The 21,617-nt window shown below is 43.6% G+C and overlaps 1 protein-coding gene across 1 annotated transcript in view; it reads right to left on the bottom strand.

Moving 5' to 3' along the window:
- Positions 1–5,585, bottom strand: part of TTLL9 (tubulin tyrosine ligase like 9) — a 40,632-nt gene extending 35,047 nt beyond the window's left edge. Inside the window, exons 1-3 of the mRNA XM_024743223.1 lie at positions 5,503–5,585; positions 1,367–1,478; positions 241–426 (exon numbers count right to left, since the gene is read on the bottom strand). Coding sequence (XP_024598991.1) covers positions 241–426; positions 1,367–1,478; positions 5,503–5,558 — 354 coding nt within the window. The 5' untranslated portion in view covers positions 5,559–5,585. The remainder of the gene's footprint in view (positions 1–240; positions 427–1,366; positions 1,479–5,502) is intronic.
- Positions 5,586–21,617: the final 16,032 nt, after the last annotated feature.

Genomic DNA, 21,617 nt, shown 5'->3' with positions numbered 1-21,617 from the left:
GCAGATGAAGCTTTGCTCCCTCGCCCTCCGCTCACTTCCTGCTGTGCGCCTGCTTCCTAACAGGTTCTGGACTGGGAGTTGGGGACCCCTGCTTTAGGGAAAGGCAAATGGTGCATCTAAGGCTGAATTCCCAGGCAGAGTCCTGTCCTTCTCCATTGGCAGACTCCTGTGTCAATGGAGGATCCCTGCTCTGGTCCCTGGGACACCCCCTGTCCCCAGTCCCCAGCACTGGGCACTCACAGGCTTCATGATCCAGGTGATTCCTGGGTTTTTGCGAAACTCCTCCACAAACAGATGGTACTCGCAGGGCATCTCAAAGGTTTTGGGGAAGAAGTCGCACTTGGCTGCCTCCAGCTTTCCCGCCTCGCGCTCCAGCTGTTTCCTGAAGCGCTTCAGGTTCTTCACCATGTAGTTCTTGCGGGTCAGCTGAGCAGCACGATGGACAGGAAGGCCATTGGCGCTCATGCCCACTGCCCTGCACCAACCGTCCCACCAACTGCCCCTCTCCAACCACCCCACCAACTGCCCCCCACAACCCCCATTCTCTGTACGGTAAAAGTAACAATAAGAGGGACTCCCCTGGTGGTCCAGTGGGAAGGACTCTGTGCTCCCAATGCAGGGTGCCTGGGTTCAGTCCCTGGTCAGGGAACTAGATGCTGCATGCTGCAACTAAGAAACCCGCATGCTGCAACTAAAAGATCCCACACGCCACAACGAAGATCCCACGTGCCTCAAATAAGACCCGGCCCAGCCAAAATAAATAAATAAAAATAAATCTTAAAAAAAAAAAGGATTAAAAAAAAAAGAGTAACAATAAGAGTAACTTTGACTGAGAGCCTGCTATTCTATAATTATCCCCACTTTACAGGTGAGGAAAATGAGGCTCAGAAAGGTTGTCAGTTGCCCAGAGCTATCCAGCTAACAGGCAGCACAGCCAGGGTTTGAGCCAGCCTGTCTGATGCCAAAATTCTTTTTCTAACTGCTAAGCTGCACTAAACTTTTTAAATCTCCCACCACTGGCCCCTCGAGTCCCATCTTTGTGGTATGGTTCCTTCCAGAGCTCCCTCCCATCTCCAGACTCCAAACAGCTCAACTTGCCTCACCCTGAAATCACATAATCCCTCAAGCATCCTGCTTCTTTAGGCTTCGCACCTGAAGTCAGACGGCCCATGACCTCAGTCCCCTCCCCAAGGTGGGCTGTTCCTCAGGTTTGAGATCCCTATTCCCTCAATCATGAATCTAGGGCACATATCTCTCACCTGGCATGTACCCCAAATTCCCTTGTACTTTTCCATTCTGGTCCTTGTACCCCCAAGCCAGCTCCTGCTCATTGCCACACCCAGTCCCCTGGGCCCACCCGGCTCACCTCGTAGTGGTTTCGGAAGTGACTGATCCGCACGTGCTCATCCATGTAGGTGTGGTCGAAATTCTCCCGGAGCCAGCTGACGTCGCACCAGTAGAAATCCCACTCCCCTTCACTGGGGGTGGGGGTGGGACAAAAGTCAGGACCTGAGGACCTCAGCACTGCTGGGGATCTGGGGCCCAGGGAGGTGCAGCTGAGGGGTAAGCAGCGGTGTGTCCATCAGGTAAGTCTCAAGGAGGTGGCCTCGGGCTGTCGCTGCCCACCATGTACTTTGTGAGGCCAGAGTGAAAACTACAGAAATGTCCCTGCAAAAATCCAGGCTACTGGTTTCCTTCGAACAATCAGCCGATCTGGCCACGTTGAGCCCAGATGCCCCCCGGCACCCACCACCTTAGACAGGGCACACCCTCTCCAGATCACAGTCCCCACCGTGCCCTATGGCCCATGACAACGGGCCAACCTTACCTGGTCATGTTACCTGCCTGGGCTCTGGAAGCATCCAAGTAGCCACCCCCGAGCCCACACTACCAGGCAACATTTATAAGCTCTTCCCAGTTCAGAAAGCCCTCCTCTCACTGAATCCTCAGAGCAGCCCCAAAAGTGACTACGATCATGCCTGGATCCCTTAGAGAGGGACAGCCTTGCTCAGTGAGGACACGGCAGCCTAAGGATTCACACCCAAGCCTGCCCGACTCCAAATTCTGACCCTGTTCTTCACCACCTTGCCAGAGAGGGGGACAGGAAACCAGACTGATCTACCAAGTCCAGATACCAGAGCTGGAGTACACAGAGGAGGTGCTTCAAAAAGACTTGACAGGAAATGAAATGCACAACCATGATTACTTCCAAATTTTTTAGTAAAAAATTACAGATATAACTGAAGCCCCGCGTAGATTCCTGACTGATTCTATCTCCTACTCTCCTGTCCAAAAGGAAGCCATTAGACTGAATTTGGAATCATTTCTATGAGTGTCTTTATAGTTTTACTGTGTATATATGTGCGTACCCATATGTGGCACATGGCATCGTTTGGCATGTTCTTAAAACTTTCTAATGGCTAATACTTACTTCCGCTTCCCATGTGCCAGACACTGTTCTAAGTACTTTACAAATATTAACTCATTAATCCTCACAGTAACTGTTAAGCGTTAGGTTCTTTTATTATGCCCATTTTAAAGATGAGTGAAGTGAGGCACAGAGAGGTTAAGGAACTCACCTAAGTTCATAAGCTAGTACGTGGCAGAGCAGGACTGGAACTCAGGCCATCGGGCTCCAGATTCCAAGCTCCGTGGTTAGAGCTACTCTTGTCTATTTCCTTTCACAATTTGCTTTTTTTTTTTTAACCCCCCTTTGTTTTAGTTGAATGAATAATGGATGAATGAGTGAATAATGAAGTATTCATTCATTCATACAACACATAGGTGTTGAGGCTGTCTTGGTGTCAGAGACAATGTCGGATGCAAGGATATAGGGGGAACAAAAACACCTGGCTAGGTGGTACATACAGTCCTGTGGGGAAGATAAAAAATAAACAAGGAAACAAATACACAACTCTCTAATGAGGAATTGCGAAATGTTATAACCCAGTTGGAATAACCCAGTTGGAGGCCATGGGGCAGGGCAGCTGAGGAACCTGTTTAGGTGGAGGCTACCCTGTGGAGCTGGCTTTTCAGCTTAGATCTGAATGGTAAGGAGGGACAGCCAGATCAAGGGCAGTGGGGAGAGGGTTCCAGGAGTGGGAAGGGCAGGAACTGAGGCCCTGAGGTTGGAAAGGGCTCATTCAAGGATATGAAAAAAAAGCCAGAGTGGAGGGAGAAACGTAAGGGATGACACTGAAACTGGGGTAGGGCCCAACAAACAGCGCCTTGTAGACCATGATGTGGATTTTGGATTCTTTTCCAATTCCACAAGTTTGTTCATTTTGTACACCATCTTCATGATTATCACAGTCAAGTTGCTCTTAAATCACCCAGGAAGACCTTAAACTGCTCAACAAGGCCAACAGGAAATCCAGGTTCTTTCGACCTCCTCATCCTGCCATCCTTAACACGTTGTCTTCATGCTCATCACCTCAAGGTCACAAGATGGTTGCTGCAGTTCCAGGCATCAAGGACAGCTTTCTTTGTGGGAAGCAAGGGAGGGGACAGCTCTGGCCACATCTGTTCCAAACTCTGACCTAACAGGCTGATGGTCTGAATTGGGACCTCGTTCTATCTGGAAATACCAGACCCCAGCTTAGGTCCTAAGGAAAAGGCCTCACATTCACAGAGCCATGTCTGGTGTAAAGGCCCTGGCCTCTAGCCTTTCCTGACTTGAGGACTCTCGAGGCAATGTGGGATCAGCCAGGAAACAACCTGCTTCATGGACTCCCACACCATCAGCACCAGACAAACCCTCAGACCTTCTTCCACTTGACCATGGAGAAAGGCTGAGGAGAAACAGGGGGCAGCTTCAGATCACGTGGCAGGTCAGGACAGTGCCTTCTCCCATATACCTGCCGGTCACCTCCCCTGCCTCATCCTCCACTACATCCAGTTCTTCTGGATCCAGGGAAGGAAAACTCATTCTGATATTAGTGTGATACATGAGAGAACCAAGAAGGAAAATCCACAGTAGCTGCCGTCATCACCACCATCACCATCATCACCATCATCACCATCATCACCATCACTGTAATTAATACTCCCCAAAGTGCCGGAGAGAGGACTCTGCCATCTTGGATTCCCCATACCACGCTTGCCACCGTCAGCCAACTCCTAAGTTTTTTGTGGGATGATTTAGTAAGTGTCTGTCTCCTCTGCTAGACTCCAGCACCAGGCAGCAGGGAGCATGGATTCACCTATTCACTCATTTGTTCCTTCAATTACTGAGAGGCTGCTAGAACAGGGAGGATGAACCTGGGACTCTGCAGACAGCCAGACTAGGTGAAAACCCTAGCTCAAGCCCCGACAAGATGGTATATTCCAACACTTTCCAACATGGTATATTTTTCCACTTTCCAACATGGTATATTTTTCCTTTTTGTCCAGATTTTTCACCAGGAAAATGGGGATGATGATAGCACCTACTGGAAGGTTTACTGGGATGATTCAAAGAGGTCATACGTGTAAAGTATGGAAGAGTGTCTAGGAGGCTTAGTTGTTGTTATGCAACAAATATTTATTGAGGACCCTGGCAGGGTAGCTGGTTGCCCTCACCCCTCATATCTATTCTCTCCTTTTCCTACAGTCATAGAATTTCCAACGTTTACCTGGAAAATGTAGTCTACATTTTTCAGATTCCCTTGCAGCTAGGTGTGTCCCCATGGCTAAGTTCTGGCCAGTGAAATGTGAGGGACTTCTGGGTTGTGTCCTTCAAGGGTAGGACATGAATTTTCTTGTCTCCTTCCTACCTCCTGCTGCTTGGAATGTACAGGAACTCCACCTCAGACCGTGAGGATGAGGGCCTCACTCAAAGGATAGCAGAGTGGAAAGACGGAAGCAGATGGGTCCCACATTTGCATACCATCTTTGAACCTCCTACATCTGGACTTCAATGGGAGGGGTAAATAAACTTCTAGTCTGTCAAAGCCTCTTTTATCTTGTGTCTCTGTTACATGCATCCAAACCTTAACCTTCACTAATATTAACACCTACTACGTGCCAGGGATTGTTTGCTTTTTCATCTCAGTATCCCCAGGGCCCAGCATAGAAGAAGAAATGTAGGCTTAGGGGTCAAAAAACTTGTCCAAGGTCACAGAACTAGTAAGTGGCCAGGACCTGCCATCACCAGAGGATTCACCCCACAGGTCTGTGATGGTTGCAAAGAGAGCTATAGGACACTGGCTGTGGAATAGTCAAACTGAACTGGGTTTGAATCCCACTCTGACACTTACATGCTGTGTAACCTTAAACAATTGGCTTAATATTTCTGAACATAATCACATCTTTCTGGATGGTTATAAGGCTTAAACAAGACAGAGGTGGCATCAGTAATGCACCTAACACATTGTGAATGTTAAATAAATGTCGGCCCCTGTCACGGCCAAGTTGGGACAAGTCCCAGTGGCCACCCAAGGGAGCTGGGACAAAAACGAAGGGAGACAAGGACCTGTGAGACAAAGGGAAGGAGAGACAAGGCTGGGGGTGAGGGCTTCTTACTCCTTTACTTCCACCCATCCTGGCCTGTGGTGAAGGACATCCATGAGGGTATTCATAAGAGTGGCCTTGAACCGGATTGATGCTCTCTGCTCTCTGCAAGACACGGCAATGGAACACTTGCTCAGAATCAACTATTTCCCTAGGACAGTCCAGGGATAGGAAAAAAGGGAAAAGAAGAAAGGTCAAGTTCCATACATGGAAATGCCAAAACATAGAATTACTGAATTTTAGAGTTTAGCATCATAGCGTGAAACAAAATAATCAAATTGAGAATGATAGAATCTTTGGATCATTGAAAAATAATAGCAATCATTGTCTTCAGTGCCTTTCATGGTCTGGTTGCTTTACGTATGCCATGGCTAATCCTTATACTAAATGACACATTTTTGCAAATCCCCCTTTCTGTCACTCATCTGAGAAGATGGAATGGATATACTCTTCCCTCTTCCTCCTACCAGGACAACTGAAACCCCAGGGCATAAGATATAAAACAAGTATAAGAAGACCTTGAAAGGTGGACAGAAGAAGGCAGATCGGCTGAGGACCTCAGGGCCCATGGAACAGCACGTGGTGAATTCCCTGGGTTATGTCTTTGCCTCATAGATCCCAGATGTGGAGATGGAGAAGCTAGCAAGTCCGAAACACCGATGGGCACAGACAAAAAAAAACCCCAGCAAAAACCTGCTCTCTCCAGCTGACAAAACCACGAAAGGAACACTTAAGACAATAACTTCTCTGCTCTGGCCAACCCCAGCAGAAACAAATCTGTGGCCCACCCTCACTTATGCTAGCAAAGGCGGAGTGGGGAATCTAGACTTCCCACCAGGTTGTAACAAGGTACCCAATATCCCCCAAGACCCCTGGCTAGGCTGGTGTCAGAGAAGGTCAAAGACGTAGCCGGGACTTTCATCCCTAGCAGGTGGTAGTGAGGTGCCCACCCCTGCTGTGTCAGTGGAGATCATGTGCCTGGGCTTCCACCCCCACCTAGAAGTAAGGAGGCACCCCTCTCCCTTGGGCTGATGTCAACGGAGGCCTAGTGGAGAGTCGGGACTTTCAATACCACCCAGTGGTAATGAGGCTGCACTTCCTGTGGTGTTCATGTGAGTCAGGTAGGGAGCGGTAGCAAGGAACTCCTAACCCTCCTGGCCAGGGTGGTATCAGCAGAGGCCTAGTGGAACCAGAACTCCCATTCCACCCAGCAGTAAGAAGGAACCTCCTTTACCCTCAAGCGTCAATGGAGATCAAGTGGGGAACCTGGACTTCTACACTCTATGGTAGTAATGAGGTGGTACCATGCCCCCTTCCCTGGCCGGAGTGATGTCAGAAAATGTCACCTAGAAGAGGTTTAAACAAGATCCAGAGTTCTATGGCATAATACCCCAAATGTTCAGGTTTCAACTGAAAATCACTTGTCATACCAAGAATCAGGAAAATCTCAATGTGACTAAGAAAAATCAATAGATACCCAAGAGGGAAGAGATATGGGAACATACATATATGTATAACTGATTCACTTTGTTATAAAGCAGAAACCAACACACCATTGTAAAGCAATTATACTCCAATAAAAATGTTTAAAAAAATCAATAGATACCAATGCCAAAATGGCACATGTGTTAGAATGATCTGACAAATATTTTAAAGCAGCCATCATAAAAATGTTTCAATGAGTAATTAAGAACACATTTGAAGAATATGTGAAGAACACTGGAAGGAAGCAAGGGTGTCCGCTCTTACAACTCTTATTCAACATAGCACTAGAAGTTCTAACCAGTGCAGTAAGTCAATAAAAGGGACACAGATCAGAAAGGAAGAAAGAAAACTGTCCCTTTTTGCAGATGACTGTGTAAAAATTCCCACGGAATCTAAAAAACAATTCATGAACTAATAGGTAAGTACAGTGAGATCACAGGATATAAGATGAACATACAAATCAGTTATATTTCTATATACTATCAACGAACACATGAACTCTGAAATTAAAAATACAATTTACAACTATTACTTTTAAAAAAAGGAATATTTAGGTGCAAATCTAACAAAACATGTGCAGGACTTAGGTACTAAAAACTACAAAATGCTGATGCAAAAATTCAGAGAAGGTCTAGATAAATTGAGAACCCTACCATGTTCATGGATTGGAAGACTCAGCAGTGTAGAGATGTCGATTCTTCCCAAACTGGTGTGCAGACTTAATGCGATTCCTGGGATCAAAATCCCAGTAAGATTTTTTTGTAGATATAGATAATTCTAAAATGTATGTGGAAAGGCAAAGATATTAGAACTAGAATATCTAAAACAATTTTGAAAAGAAGAATAAAGTGGGGTAAATCAGTCTAACCAATTTCAAAACATTATGTAGCTACAATAATCAAGACTGTGTGGTATTCACAGAGAAAGAGATACAAAGACCAAGAGAACAACCAACCAACCAACAACAAACAAACAACCAAGAGATGGACCTGCACAAATATGCCCAACTGGATTTTAAAAAATTATTTATTTGGCTGTGTGCGGGCCCTTGGTTGTAGCATGCGGGATCTAGTTCCCTGACCAGGGATCAAACCTGGGTCCCCTGCACTGGGAGCGTGGAGTCTTAACCGCTGGACCACCAGGGAAGTCCCTGCCCAACTGAATTTTGACAAATGAACAAAAGCAATTCAATGGAGGAAGAATAGCCTTTTCAATAAATGGTGCTGGAGAATTGGATATGCACATGCAAAAAATGACCCTAGGCTTAAACCTCATACTTTATATAAAGTATAAAGTACTTTATACTTTAACTCAAAATGGATCACAAACTTAAGTGTAAAATGTAAAATTATAAAACATAGAGGAAAATCTTTGGGATCTAAGAGCTAGGCAAAGGATTTTGAGACTTGACACTACGAGCATGGTCCATAAAAGGGAAAACTGATAAATTGGACACCTTCAAAATTAACGATTTCTGCTCTTTAAAGGACTCTGTTAAGTCAATGAAAAGGCAAGGTACAGCCTAGGAGAAAATATTTACAACCACATATTTGACGAAGGACTACTATCTAGAATACATAAAGAATTCTCAAAACTCAACATTAAAAAGAAAACCCAATTAGAAAATGGGCAAAAGACATGAACAGATATTTCACCAAAGAGGATATACAGATGACAAGTGAGCACATGGAAAGATGCTCAACATCGTTTACCATTAGGGAAGTACAAATTAAAACCACAATGATATAGCAATACACAAGTATCAGAATGGCTAAAATAAAAAACTCTGACAACATCAGCTGCTGGAAAGGACACAGAGAAACCGAATCACTCATGCGTTGCTGATGGGAATATAAAGTGGTTCAGCCACCTTGGAAAATAATTTGGCGGTTTCTTCAAAAACTAAGCATGCAACTACCGTATAAGCCAGCAATTGTACTCCTGGGCATTTACCCCAGGGAAATGAAAACTAACACACAAACCTGTACTTGAATGTTCATAACAGCTTTATTCATCATAGCCCCAGACTGGAAGAAAACCCAGATGTCTTTCAATAGGTAAGTGGTTAAACGCATGGTGGTATATCCGTTCCCTGGAATACTAGTCAGCAATAAAAAGGAATGAACTGTTAATCCACTCAACAACCTGAATATATCTCTGGCAAAGTTGCTGAGTGAAAAAGGCCAGTCCCAAAAGGTTAGTATATAATGTGTGATTCCATTATAAAAACTCTTTGGGGCTTCCCTGATGGCGCAGTGGTTGAGAGTCCGCCTGCCGATGCAGGGGACACGGGTTCGTGCCCCGGTCCGGGAAGATCCCACATGCCGCGGGGTGGCTGGGCCTGTGAGCCATGGCTGCTGAGCCTGCGCGTCCGAAGCCTGTGCTCCGCAACGGGAGAGGCCACAACAGTGAGAGGCCCGCATACCGCAAAAAAACAAACAAACAAACAAACAAAATCTCTTTGAAAGGACAAAATTATTGAAAAGAGAACAGAACAACAGTTGCTGGGGGTTAAAGATAGGGTACGTTGGGATGGGGAGGAAGAGGGGGAGGGAGGGGAAGTGGATGTGGTTATAAAAGGCACTATGAGGGATCCTTGTGGTGATGGAAATATTCCCTATCTCGACTGTATCAATGTCAATATCCTAGTTGGATGCTGTGCTATAGTTTTACTCTGTTACCACTGGGGGGAACTGGGTAAAGGGCACATAAGATCTCTCTGTATTATTTCTTACAACTGCATATGAATCCACAATTAAAATATTCAATTTTAAAAATTAACATTTTTTTTTTTTTTTGGCTGCATAACTTGCAGGATCTTATTTCCCTGAGCAGGCATTGAACCAGGCCCTTGGCAGTGAAAGTGCGGAGTTCTAACTGGACTGCCAGGGAATTCCCAACACATCTTTAGATGTCTGGATAATGGCTACCTTTATCGAGCAATGATTAGAAGAGGGCATGCTGGTGATGTTCTGTTTCCTGATGTGAGTATATTAAGTTTATGAAAATTCACTGAGCTGTAAAATTATGATATACTCAACTTTCTGTATATATAACAGAACTCTATAACAAAATATACCACAAATAAAGTTAAAGGACTACCTATAGATTAAGAAAAAATATTTGCGGTGCTTATAATCCATAAGAGATTTGGACCAAGTACATAAAGAACGACTACAAATCATTAAGAAAAAGACAAACTCGATAGAAAAATGTCTAGAAGCTATGAACAGGCAATTAATAGCATAGGAAATTTAAATGACCAACAAGCAAGTTAAAAGATACTCAACCTTACCAATAATTAAGAAATGCAAATTAAAATACCAAGAAGAGGACTTCCGCTTTGGGTTATGATGTAAAAGAATGTAAAAGACTTTCAATCCTATAGTAACAATGAGAAAAAAATGTACAAAATAAATATACTTGTCCATGGGGCTAGTGGAGAGCAATAGACAAAAGAAAACTTGATGAACTGATTCCAGAGAGAAACAAGGCCTTCATGGGGGGGAGCAGAGAGATGCAGCCGTTTCCAGATCTGGGCTGGCTGCCTGGCCTGGAGTGGGCAAGTGGAGGAACAAGCCAGCCGTGGAAGAGAGAGTCTGTGGCACCGGGAGAAATCAGCTGAGCTTATACGATATGTAGGATGGCAAAACACATCAAAACCTGGAAGGGCCCATTCCAAAACCAGACCAAACAAAACCGGATTCTGGCAAATTTGCTTAAGAAAGGAACAGTAGAGAAAACAGTACAGCTGAGAGAAAACCCAGACTCCTGCATGTTTACATGGTCTTTGCATTCCGGCAGCCCTGCCAGAGTTGAATTCAAAAATGAACAACAATGGGCTTCCCTGGTGGCGCAGTGGTTGAGAGTCCGCCTGCCGACCCAGGGGACACGGGTTCGTGCCCCGGTCCGCGAAGATCCCACATGCCGCGGAGCGGCTGGGCCCGTGAGCCATGGCCGCTGAGCCTGCGCGTCCGGAGCCTCTACTCCGCAATGGGAGAGACCACGGCAGTGAGAGGCCCGCGTACCGCAAAAAAACAAAAACAAAAACAACAACAACAACAAAAATCAAACAAAAAAACTGAACTGCAGTCCAATCTCCTCCCAGGTCAAATACTAACAAGCTCAAAATGGTAGTACAGGAGGCTGGGCTTGGGGTGAACTCAGTGTAATTAAAGCTTTGGTCCAACCCATGTTCCCAGTGCATATAAAAGTTATGTTTACACTATACTGTAGTCTATTAAGCGTGCAATAGCATCGTGTCTTTTTAAAAATGTACATATCTTAATTAAAAAATACTTCATTGCTAAAAAAAGCTAACCATCATCTGAGCCTTCAGTGAGTTGTAGTAGTAACATCAAAGATTGCTGATCACAGGTCATCATAACAAATATAATAATCATGAAACAGTTTGAAATGTTGTGAGAATTACCAAAGCATGACACAGACACGAAGGGAGCAAATTCTGTTGCAAAAATGGCACCATAGGCTTTGTTGATGCAGGGTTGCCACAAACCTTCAATTTGTAAAAGACATATCTGTAAACTGCAATAACGCAAAACACAATAAAATGATGTATGCCTGTATACACACGCACACATACACATATGTGGGTGTGGGTGTGGGTGTGTGTAATTTTTTGGTCTTCACTGCTTTTTATACACAATGACCAGAATGGAATATAAAAAATAGAAGACATGCAATAATAAAGCAGAAAAATTTTAATGCGTGATCAAGAGGAAAAACTCTATATTTTGTTACAGAGTTCTGTTATATATACATAACTCATAAATGACCCAATTATTGGAATTATTAAAGACTTTAAACAGATATTATAAATGTGTTAAAGAATTTACATGCAAAGTGAGAGAGAGGCATGGACATATATCCACTACCAAACGCAAAATAGATAGCTAGTGGGAAGCAGGCGCATAGCACAGGGAGAACAGCTCCGTGCTTTGTGACCACCTAGAGGGGTGGGATAGGGAGGGTGGGAGGGAGGGATACACAAGAGGGAAGAGATATGGGAACATATGTATATGTATAACTGATTCACTTTGTTATAATGCAGAAACTAACACACCATTGTAAAGCAATTATACTCCAATAAAGATAAAAAAAAAAGAATTTACATGAAAAGGTGGATATAATGAGTAAATATATTTAATTATTTAAATATATTTAATGACATTTAATCAGTATAATGAGTTATTGCAGAAAAGACACTGAAAGTCTAAAACAGAACCAAAATGGAAAAATGTAGAGCTGAAAATTATAGTATCTGAAATTAAAAATTCATAGGATGAGCTCAACAGGGGATTGGACATTGTAGAAATAAGGATAGTAATGTTAGTCAAAGGGTACAAATTTCCAGTTATAAGAGGAATGAGTTTTGAGGATCTAATGTACACCAGGGTGACTATACTGTATGATAGGCTTGAAAGTTGCTCAGAGTAGATCTTAAGTGTTCTTAAGTAGACCTTAAGTGTTCTCAAGTAGATCTTAAGTGTTCTCACCATAACAAAAACAAAATGGTAGTTATGTGAGGTGAAGGATGTGTTAGCTAACCTTATTGTGGTAAGCATTTTACAATATATATATGTGTATCAAATCATCACATTGTCCACCTTAAATCATACAATGTTTTATGCCAATTATATCTCAATAAAGCTGGAAAAAAATTTAAGATAATAAATTTGAAGACAGGTCAGTAGAAATTATTCAATCTGAATTAGAGAAGAAAAAATTTAGAAGAACAGAATCTCAGTGCCCTATGGGATAATATCAAGCAACCTAACATACATGTAACTGGAATCCCAGAAGGAGATGGGAGCAAATAGGACAGAAAATAGTTTTCAAAAAAATGATGGCTGAAAAATTTCCAAATTTGACTAAATTATCAAGTCACAGATCCAAGAAGCTCAATTAATTCCAAGCAGAATAAATACAAAACACACACACACACACACACACACACACACACACAAAGGCAAACAAACTATAGTCAAATTTCTGAAAACCAGAGGAGTCTTAAAAACAGACAAGGGAAAAAGACACATACAGGTGTGTGCGTGTATGTGTATGTGTAACTGCCGGGGTGGTGGTGGGGAGACAGTGTAAAGGACAGCTGACTTCTCATCAGAGACAATGCAAGCCTAAAGACAAAGGGACATCATCTTTTAAGAATTTTAAAGGAAAGTTCTTCAGGTAGAAGGAAACTTATACCAGAAGGAGATTCAGACCTATAAGAAGGGATAAAGAGTGGAGTAAATTTGAAATACTTTCTTCCATATCTTAATTTAAAAAAACAAACAGTTAACTATGTAAAGTGAACATAATGAGAATGTATTGTAGGGCTGGGACTTCCCTGGCGGTCCAGTGGTTAACACTCCACGCTTCCACTGCAGGGGGTGAGGGTTCGATCACTGGTCAGGGAGCTAAGATCCCATGTGCCAGGTGGTGTGGCCAAAAAGTAAAAAAAACAAAAACAACAACAACAAAAACCTACATTGTAAAAAAAAAAACGAACGTATTGTAGGGTTTATAATATATTTACAAGTAAAATATACGACAAAAATAGCAGCACGAAAGATGGGAGGGGAGTAAACAGAGCATGCTGTTCTAGGGCTCTTATGTTGTACACAAAGTGGTATAATATTGAGTCAAGGTAGATGGTGATAAGTTAAGGATGCATATTGTAATTCCCTAGAGCAGTGGTTCTTTTTTTTTTTTTTAAATAAATTTATTTATTTATTTTTTGGCTGCGTTGGGTCTTCGCTGCTTTCCCTAGTTGTGGCGAGCCGGGGCTACACTTTGATGGCATGCGCGGGCTTCTCTTGCTGTGAAGCACCTGCTCTAGGCATGGGCTTCAGTAGTTGTGGCACGTGGGCTCAGTAGTTGTGGCTCACGGGGTCTAGAGCGCAGGCTCAGTAGTTGTGGCACTCGGGCTTAGTTGCTCCAAAGCATGTGGAATCTTCCTGGACCAGAGATGGAAACCGTGTCCCCTGCATTGGCAGGCAGATTTTTAACCACTGCACCACCAGGGAAGTCCCAAAGCAGTGGTTCTTGACGTGTGGTCCAAGTACTCCTCAAGGTCCCCAACTCTCAGGGGTACACAAAGTCCTCCCCTTTCAACAACATATCTTTGTGAGGCTAGATTTTCTTCCTACTCTGCAGGCAAAACAACGTATCACAACAGATTGAATACAGAAAATTTGAGAAGCTGAATGTTTTCTATTAAGCCAGACATTGAAGAGCCTCACAAAAAATGTAAAACAACCACCACTCATCTCAGTAAATTTGGGGGAGGGAGAAAATAGTTACAGTTCATAAAAATATGTTATTTATGCTTCCATGTAATGAGTACGTGATTGCTTTTTAAATGAATTAATAAATAAGTATTTTTTAAATTTATCATTTAAAATTTCTAATGTGGTAAATATTGATAAGCCGCATAAACAAAAGTTATTACAGTCTACAATGATTTTTAAGTTGTAAAGGGATCCTGAGGTCAAATTTTGAAAACTACTGTTCTAAAGTAGTGAAATATTTAAAGCTAATCCAAAACAATAAAGAAATACAAGTTCAAATCCATCAGATTGGAGAAAATATTTAAAATCAGGCAAATACCAAGTGTTTGCGAGAATGTGGAGAAATGATAGTGGTGCTGATGGGAGTGTAAATTGGATAAACTTTTGGAGAGAAATTTGGCATATTAAAACCATCGATTACTGTTTCATACACATTAGACTGGCAAAAATCTAAAAGTCCAAGTTTTAGCAACAATGTGCTAAAATGGAAACTCCTCCTCTGCCAGTAGAAGGCACTTTGAAGAACCACATGGCAGTATTTAGTAAGTTGAATGTGCATATACTTACACCCAGCAATTCTATCCTAGATCTACACCCTAGGTAGATACCCTACATATGTACTCGGCAATATACATACAAGGATGTTCATCTGTAACTGTTAATATTTTTATGGAAGTAATCCGCAGCACACACTGTTGGTGGTCCATCCTTATCCCTTGGGCATTTGCCATTCCTGTGCGTGCAAATCACAGGGCTTTCCTCTGCCAGCACCTGCAGTTCTTTACCTGAAGTCTTCTTCTAGCCCTTGGTGTGCTCAGCCAGTGCTTGGAGTAGATCTGAAGTACCAGGGAGTTAACTGCCCTCCCCCCAACAGCATAAAACCAATGATGACTGAAGTTTATGGATAAATCCTCCAGCTCTTTCATCACTCAGTTGGAGTAAGTCTACGGTATGTTCTACACTGTCTCATAGGAATCCCCGGTGGGATGGAGCCCCACCTGCTCACAGCAATAACCTGTCAATAATGCACTTTTTATTGGTTTCTCTCCCTTAGCTGTCTCACTTCCCCACTTCCCGGCCGATGCTTACTGGAATCACCTTCCAGATAAACGATCTGCTCTCACATCCTTATCTCAGGGTCTGCTTCTGGAGGAAACCAATATAAGACACAACCTAAGTGCCTTTCACAAGGCAGATAGATAAATAACTTGTGGTATATAATGGAACTCATACAGTAGTTAAAATGTATCCAGAGCTACATGCACCAACATGGATAAATACTGAAAGTATAATTTTGTGAGATAAAAGCAGGGTGCAGAATATAACAGTATAATGCCACTTATGCAACTTTTATTCCTAGCCACTCGGGCAGCTAGGGGTGTCCATGTGACACAATTTGGGTCGATAAGATAAAAGCATAAAACCGCTAAGGAGGGTAGGTTCCTGGGAAGTGTTTATTCTTTTGATTTGAGAGAGAGATGGCTTGAGTCTGCCCTCCCCCCTGTTTCCCATCTTGATCATGACATGAAGGCTGAAGATGTATCAGCCACTTGGTGTCCATCAGGAGAATGTGAAGGCAATCACAGAGACACTAGCTCTGACATTGTTGAACCGCTGCACCAGCCCCACAGAAGCTTTGTTACATGAGGAAAAGAAATACAATTTTTTAAAGGTACTATTAGTTGGGTTTCCTGTAGCTAAATGCATTTCTAATCAATATCTGCCTTGATAAAACAGATGGATGGGTCCTGTTAACTGAAGTGCTCTTTGTTTTGTTGAGGTGGCAGTGGGTGTGTAAGTTTAGGGCCAGGAGCTGGAACACAGTGGAACACTGTGCATGCAAGAGTGAAAGGTTTGAAATTGGTGGAAAGGAGTCAGTACAGAGACAAAGAAGGCAAAGAAGATGGGTGCTGCATGAGAGGAAGGTCAGAGGCCATGCATGCCTGCCCCAGAGGTGGTGTAGCCAGGAAGGGCATTAGAAGGAACAGAAATATATCATGAAATAGGGCATAGAAAATTCTAAAATATTTGCCATGGTGTGTGCAATGTAAGCTACCTCCCCTAATTCGCACAAAAATCTTCGGTAAAGTCTGCATTGCTCGCTCCTGCTTTGTGCAAGTGGATTATTTTTAAGAAATCCAAAGAGGTGCTGAGTTCTATAACCAGGTTATTGGTGCAGAGCGATGCAGAAGTTCAGAGTGCAGTTGACATTTGCATTATCAAGTCAACTTCACGTGGTTGTTGAAGGAGGCAAGGAAACACAGTTAGACACAACATGGGCCATGGAGTCCAACAAGCTCTGCCACTAACAGGTGCTATGGTCTTGAGCAAGTAACAGCCTCCCTGAGCTTCAGCTTCCCCATCGGTAAAGTGGACATAAGAGTAGTATCTATTTCAAAGAATTGTGGTAAGGATTCGATGAGATATACAAGTAAAGTAACAAGCCCAGGGCCTGGCACATGGTAAGTGCTCACTGATCGTTTATTATCATTATCATTATTTAAGTAAAGAAGTGGGGAGGGAGGGATGGACAAAGGGAAGGAAGGAAGGCAGCAAGCAAGCAGGAAGTTAGTTCTGGGTTTATTGGATTGGGTGGGACCACTCACCGCTCTCTTCCCTTTGGCAGTCCATGCCCCTTGTAATTTTGATTCTGCAATGAGAAAAGGAAAGTGATGTAATTTTATGCATATCTACCTGCTTCCCAAATCAACTTAATGTAGATATTAAAATGCTCAAACTCTCAGACTCAACACTGCCCAGATGCTATGACATGAAGGTTCAGCCTGGCCAATTTCTTATTAGTCAACATGTGCCTAGTAACTTGGTCCTTGAAATGAACCTCCAAGAATCCGAGGGTCCACCTCACTGTAGGCTTACTCCACAGGCATGACCAGTATAGTGAACGTCCGGTTTTCAATGCTCTAAAAGTCCAACCATGAACCCCAGTTTGAGGGCTGAACTCAGCAGGCTCTGTGAGAAGGATGTGGACCTACTCTAACCTTGAATGTTTGATTAGACCCATGATCCAGGAGGAGCTGGGTCAAGGACTCAGAGCAATGTTAATTCCTTCTACCCAAAATGGACCTTCCAAATCCTCAAAGGGTGGTAGGTATTATTCTCCTCCAACTATGTCCAAAACAGTTTCGACCTCAGTCCTGATAAGACTAATCCCTAAGGCAGATATGAAAAAAGAACTAGAAATTGGTCCGATGCAGGATGACCTTTGCACCTTGGACAGACGTGCCATCTGTATTAGTTTTCTACTGCTGCACTGCATAACAAATTACCACAAACTTAGTGGCTTAAAACAGTGCAAATCTATATCTCACAGTTTCCTTGGACCAGGGATCTGGGCACATCTTAGCTGGATCCTCTGCTCAGGTCTTGCAGGCTGCAATCAAGGTGATGGCTGGAGTTGTGTTTCTCCTCTGGGGCTTGGGGTTCTCTTCCAAGATCATCCAGATTGTTGGCAGAATTGTTACTTGGGGTTGTAGGACTGAGGTCCCTGTTTACTTGCTAGTCATTGGCTGGGACTGCTCTCAGCTCCTAGAGGCCACTTGCAGTTCCTTTTGAAGTGGCCCCCATAGGCAGTTCACAACATAGATGTTGCTTTTCTTCCAGGCCAACAGGAGCATGTCCTTCTGATTTCCAACCTTCCCCCCACTCCAAGTCAGCTATGGCAGAGTCTTATATAATGTATTGTAATCATGGTAATAACTATCCCATCAAATTCAGAGGCTCCATTGACACTCAAGGGAGGGCATTATACAAGGTGTGTACACCGAGGATGGGAATCTTGGGGGCCACCTTAGAATTCTGCCTACCACACAATCCTCCCCCTCAAAAAGCCAGTGGAAGGGGATAGAGCCCCTCTAATTCCTCCAGAACTAGTCAAGTGTCCTAATCTTTTTTCATAATATCTTTTCTATTCTCATATGTTTATGTATGTTTATTCAGTTGCTCCAGAGTCTTTGCTTGAAAAACCTTCCCTTTCCTCACTGAATTGCCTTGCCTCTTCTGTCAAAATTCAATTGACTATGTATATGTAGGTCTATCTCTAGACTTTATTTTGTTCTGTTGACTTATTTGTCTACCCTTATGTCACTACCACACTGTCTTAATTACCATAGCTTTCTAGTAAATCTTTGAAATCAGGGAGCATAAGTCAAACTTATTGTTTTTCAAGATCGTCTTCGCAATTTGAGGTCCTTTGGACTTCAGTATAAATGTTAGGATCAGACTTCCCTGGTGGTGCAGTGGTTAAGAATCTGCCTGCCAATGCAGGGGGCATGGGTTCAAGCCCTGGTCCAGGAAGATCCCACATGCCGCGGAGCGGCTGGGCCCAAGTGCCACAACTACTGAAGCCCGTGCGCCTAGAGCCCATGCTCTGCAACAAGAGAAGCCACCGCAATGAGAAGCCCTCACACCACAATGAAGAGTAGCCCCCGCTCGCTACAAACTAGAGAAAGCCCCCGTGCAGCAATGAAGACCCAACGCAGCCCAAAATTAATTAATTAATTTTTAAAAATGTTAGGATCATTTTGCTATTCTATCAAAAAAAGTATGTTGGGTTTTTTATTGGGATTGTATTGTATGTACAGATCATTTTGGGAAGAAGTGACACCATAAACTATTGAGTTCATCATTCCATGAATATGGTCTATCTCTATTAATTTAAGTCTTCAATTTCTTTCCACAATGTCTTCTAGTTTTCAGTATAGAAGTCTTGAACGTTTTTAATTAGATTTATTCATAGGTATTTGATTTTGTGATGCTATTGTAAATTTTTAATTTTCCAATTATTTGATAATAGTATATTGTGGTAAACAAAATGATGCTCCCTCAAAATGTGTCCATGTCCTCAGGCTTCCCTGGTGGCGCAGTGGTTAAGAATTCGCCTGCCAATGCAGGGGACACAGGTTCAAGCCCTGGTCCAGGAAGATCCCACGTGCCACAGAGCAGAGCAACTAAGCCCGTGCGCCACTACTACTGAAGCCGACACGCCTAGAGCCCATGCTCTACAACAAGAAAAGCCACGGCAATGAGAAACCCGCGCACCGCAACGAAGAGTAGACCCCGCTTGCAAAAGCTCGCGCGCAGCAACGAAGATCCAGCGCAGCCAAGAATAAATAAATAAATTAATTTAATTAAAAAAAAATTTTTTTTAATGTGTCCATGTTCTAATCCCTAGAACCTGTGAACGTGTTACATTACATGGCAAAGGGAAATTAAGGTTGTAGATGGAATTAAGGTTTGGAATCAACTGACTTTAAAACAAAGAGATTATCCTGAAGTACACAGGTGGGCCCAATGTAATCACTCATTTTAATGCTCTGGGAGGGAAATAAAGAAATTTATTTCTTTAGGTACCATTCATCAGAGGTGCAACACGGGATAAGAAGCAGGTTGGGGTGGGAGAGCTGGATTCTAGAGTAATTCATTCCTCTCTCTGGGTCTATTCCTCTCTCTGGGTCTAATCTTTCCCACTTCTGAAATGGGGGAGTTGGCCTGTGCACTCCTAGAGGGCAGGGGCTTGTCAGATTCACCTCTGTGCCCCCATTGGCCAGCACTGGGGTCGCCTGGGAAAAAAACACATTAGCGTTTCGGGGGTGGATGGATGGAGGGATGGATGAGCGAGTCACAAGTGGGCGCGGGGTGAAAAGATCTCTAAGAGCTTTTCCAGGTCAGGAAATCCGAAATTCTGAGCTTTCCCGGGGGTCACAGAAATCGCTGAGTACAGTTTAGAATCCTAGAGTTTCATAAATTTCCCGCCAGCAAACTGGGTTTCTTGGACTCTCGCAGGAACTCCGGCGTTGCGCGGCATGCCGGGACTTGTAGTTTTTTCTCTGAACTCGTCATTTTCTTCCCATTCTAACCGGAATCCCTCCACGAGGACCCCACAACTTCTGAATCCCTCCGCGATTTCCCTCCCTCTCTGGGATGATGGAACATCTGGATCAAGGGGCACCCCTACCTTCTGTCGCGACATGATACGATTCCCCAGGGCCCGACCCAAACCGTCACCGCGTCCCGCTCGAGCGTTTGCGTCCCGTTGCCAAGGCGACGGAGGGAAGGATCTGCAGCTCTGATTGGTTGAGGCAAGGACACGCCGTTTGGCGCAGCTCGCAGTCTCGAGCTGATTGAAGCCCTTGCGTGTCATTGCGGCCCGGACCCCTCTACTCCCCTCTACTTTCTCTCCCAGCCCCATGCCTCCGCGACCCTGGGGCACACCGGGCCAGAGACCGGCTGCTAGCCGCGGGCACTCACTGCCTAGCGTCTCCTCCGGCTGCACTTCGGCTGAACTAAATAGCGCTGCGTCTGAAAAGTTGTCAGTTTTTGGTCAATGCGATGGTTCTAAGTTTCCTTACTCGGTCCCTCACTGAGTTACCTGGTCAGTTGGTCACCTGGCCAATCGGTCACTTCTGATCTCTCCCAGTCACTCTAATTCTTAGGCACCAACTATGCTAGGACTCGCCTCAATGCCTGCAGTAGCCTCCTGTCTAGTTGTGCCCACTTTGCCCTATCCATTCCAATTCATTCTCTGCACTGCAGGCAAAGAGCCCTTTAAAACACAAATCTGATCTTGTCTCTCCCCTGCGTATAACCTGAAGTGGCAATTTATTCGTCATTGCACCCTGTATTGGCTCCCTGTCCTTCCACTGCCCTGGAATCTCTATACCTATATCTATATAGCTGACTAGAAACTATTAAAAAAATTTTGTTGTTGTTGTTGTTTTATACCAACAAAACGTAAGTTATGTAGGAATGTATTTAACAAAACATATGCAAGACATTCATTAAACAGCAAATTATTATTAAGCATCTACTCTATGTCTTGCCCCATTCTTGACTCTGAGGATACAGCAGTGAACAAAACTAGTAAGGATTGTGGAGTTAATATTCTCATAGAGAAAATTACAAAACATTATTGAAGGACATTAAAGAAGGCCTGAATAAGTGGAGGGATATACCATGCACGTGGGTGGGAAGACTCAATATCATAAAGACATGTATTTTCCCAAATCCAATCAGGATTTTTGAGAGCAAAAACAACCAAAACAAACAAAGTGTATTTGTTGGGGAAAGGAGATATTTCTCTGCCTATTAAGTCACATTATGGTGCAGGGAGAGGCAAATATTAATGGAGATCCTAGAAACAGACACAGGTGTGTGTGTGTGTGTGTGTGTGTGTGTATGTGTGTGTGTGTGTGAACTTGATGTACCATAGAGGTGGCATCATAAATCAGAAGGGAAAGGATGGAGAACTCAGTAAATGGCACTGAGAAACTGGCATTCCATAGGAATAAAAAATAAGATACCTAATTCAAATGG

The sequence above is a fragment of the Neophocaena asiaeorientalis genome, unplaced genomic scaffold (assembly GCF_003031525.2).
Source record: "Neophocaena asiaeorientalis asiaeorientalis breed wild unplaced genomic scaffold, Neophocaena_asiaeorientalis_V1.1 scaffold82, whole genome shotgun sequence".
NCBI lineage: Eukaryota > Metazoa > Chordata > Mammalia > Artiodactyla > Phocoenidae > Neophocaena > Neophocaena asiaeorientalis.
Note: the sequence above shows the minus strand (reverse complement) of the source record. Positions and strands in the feature narration are given on the sequence as shown.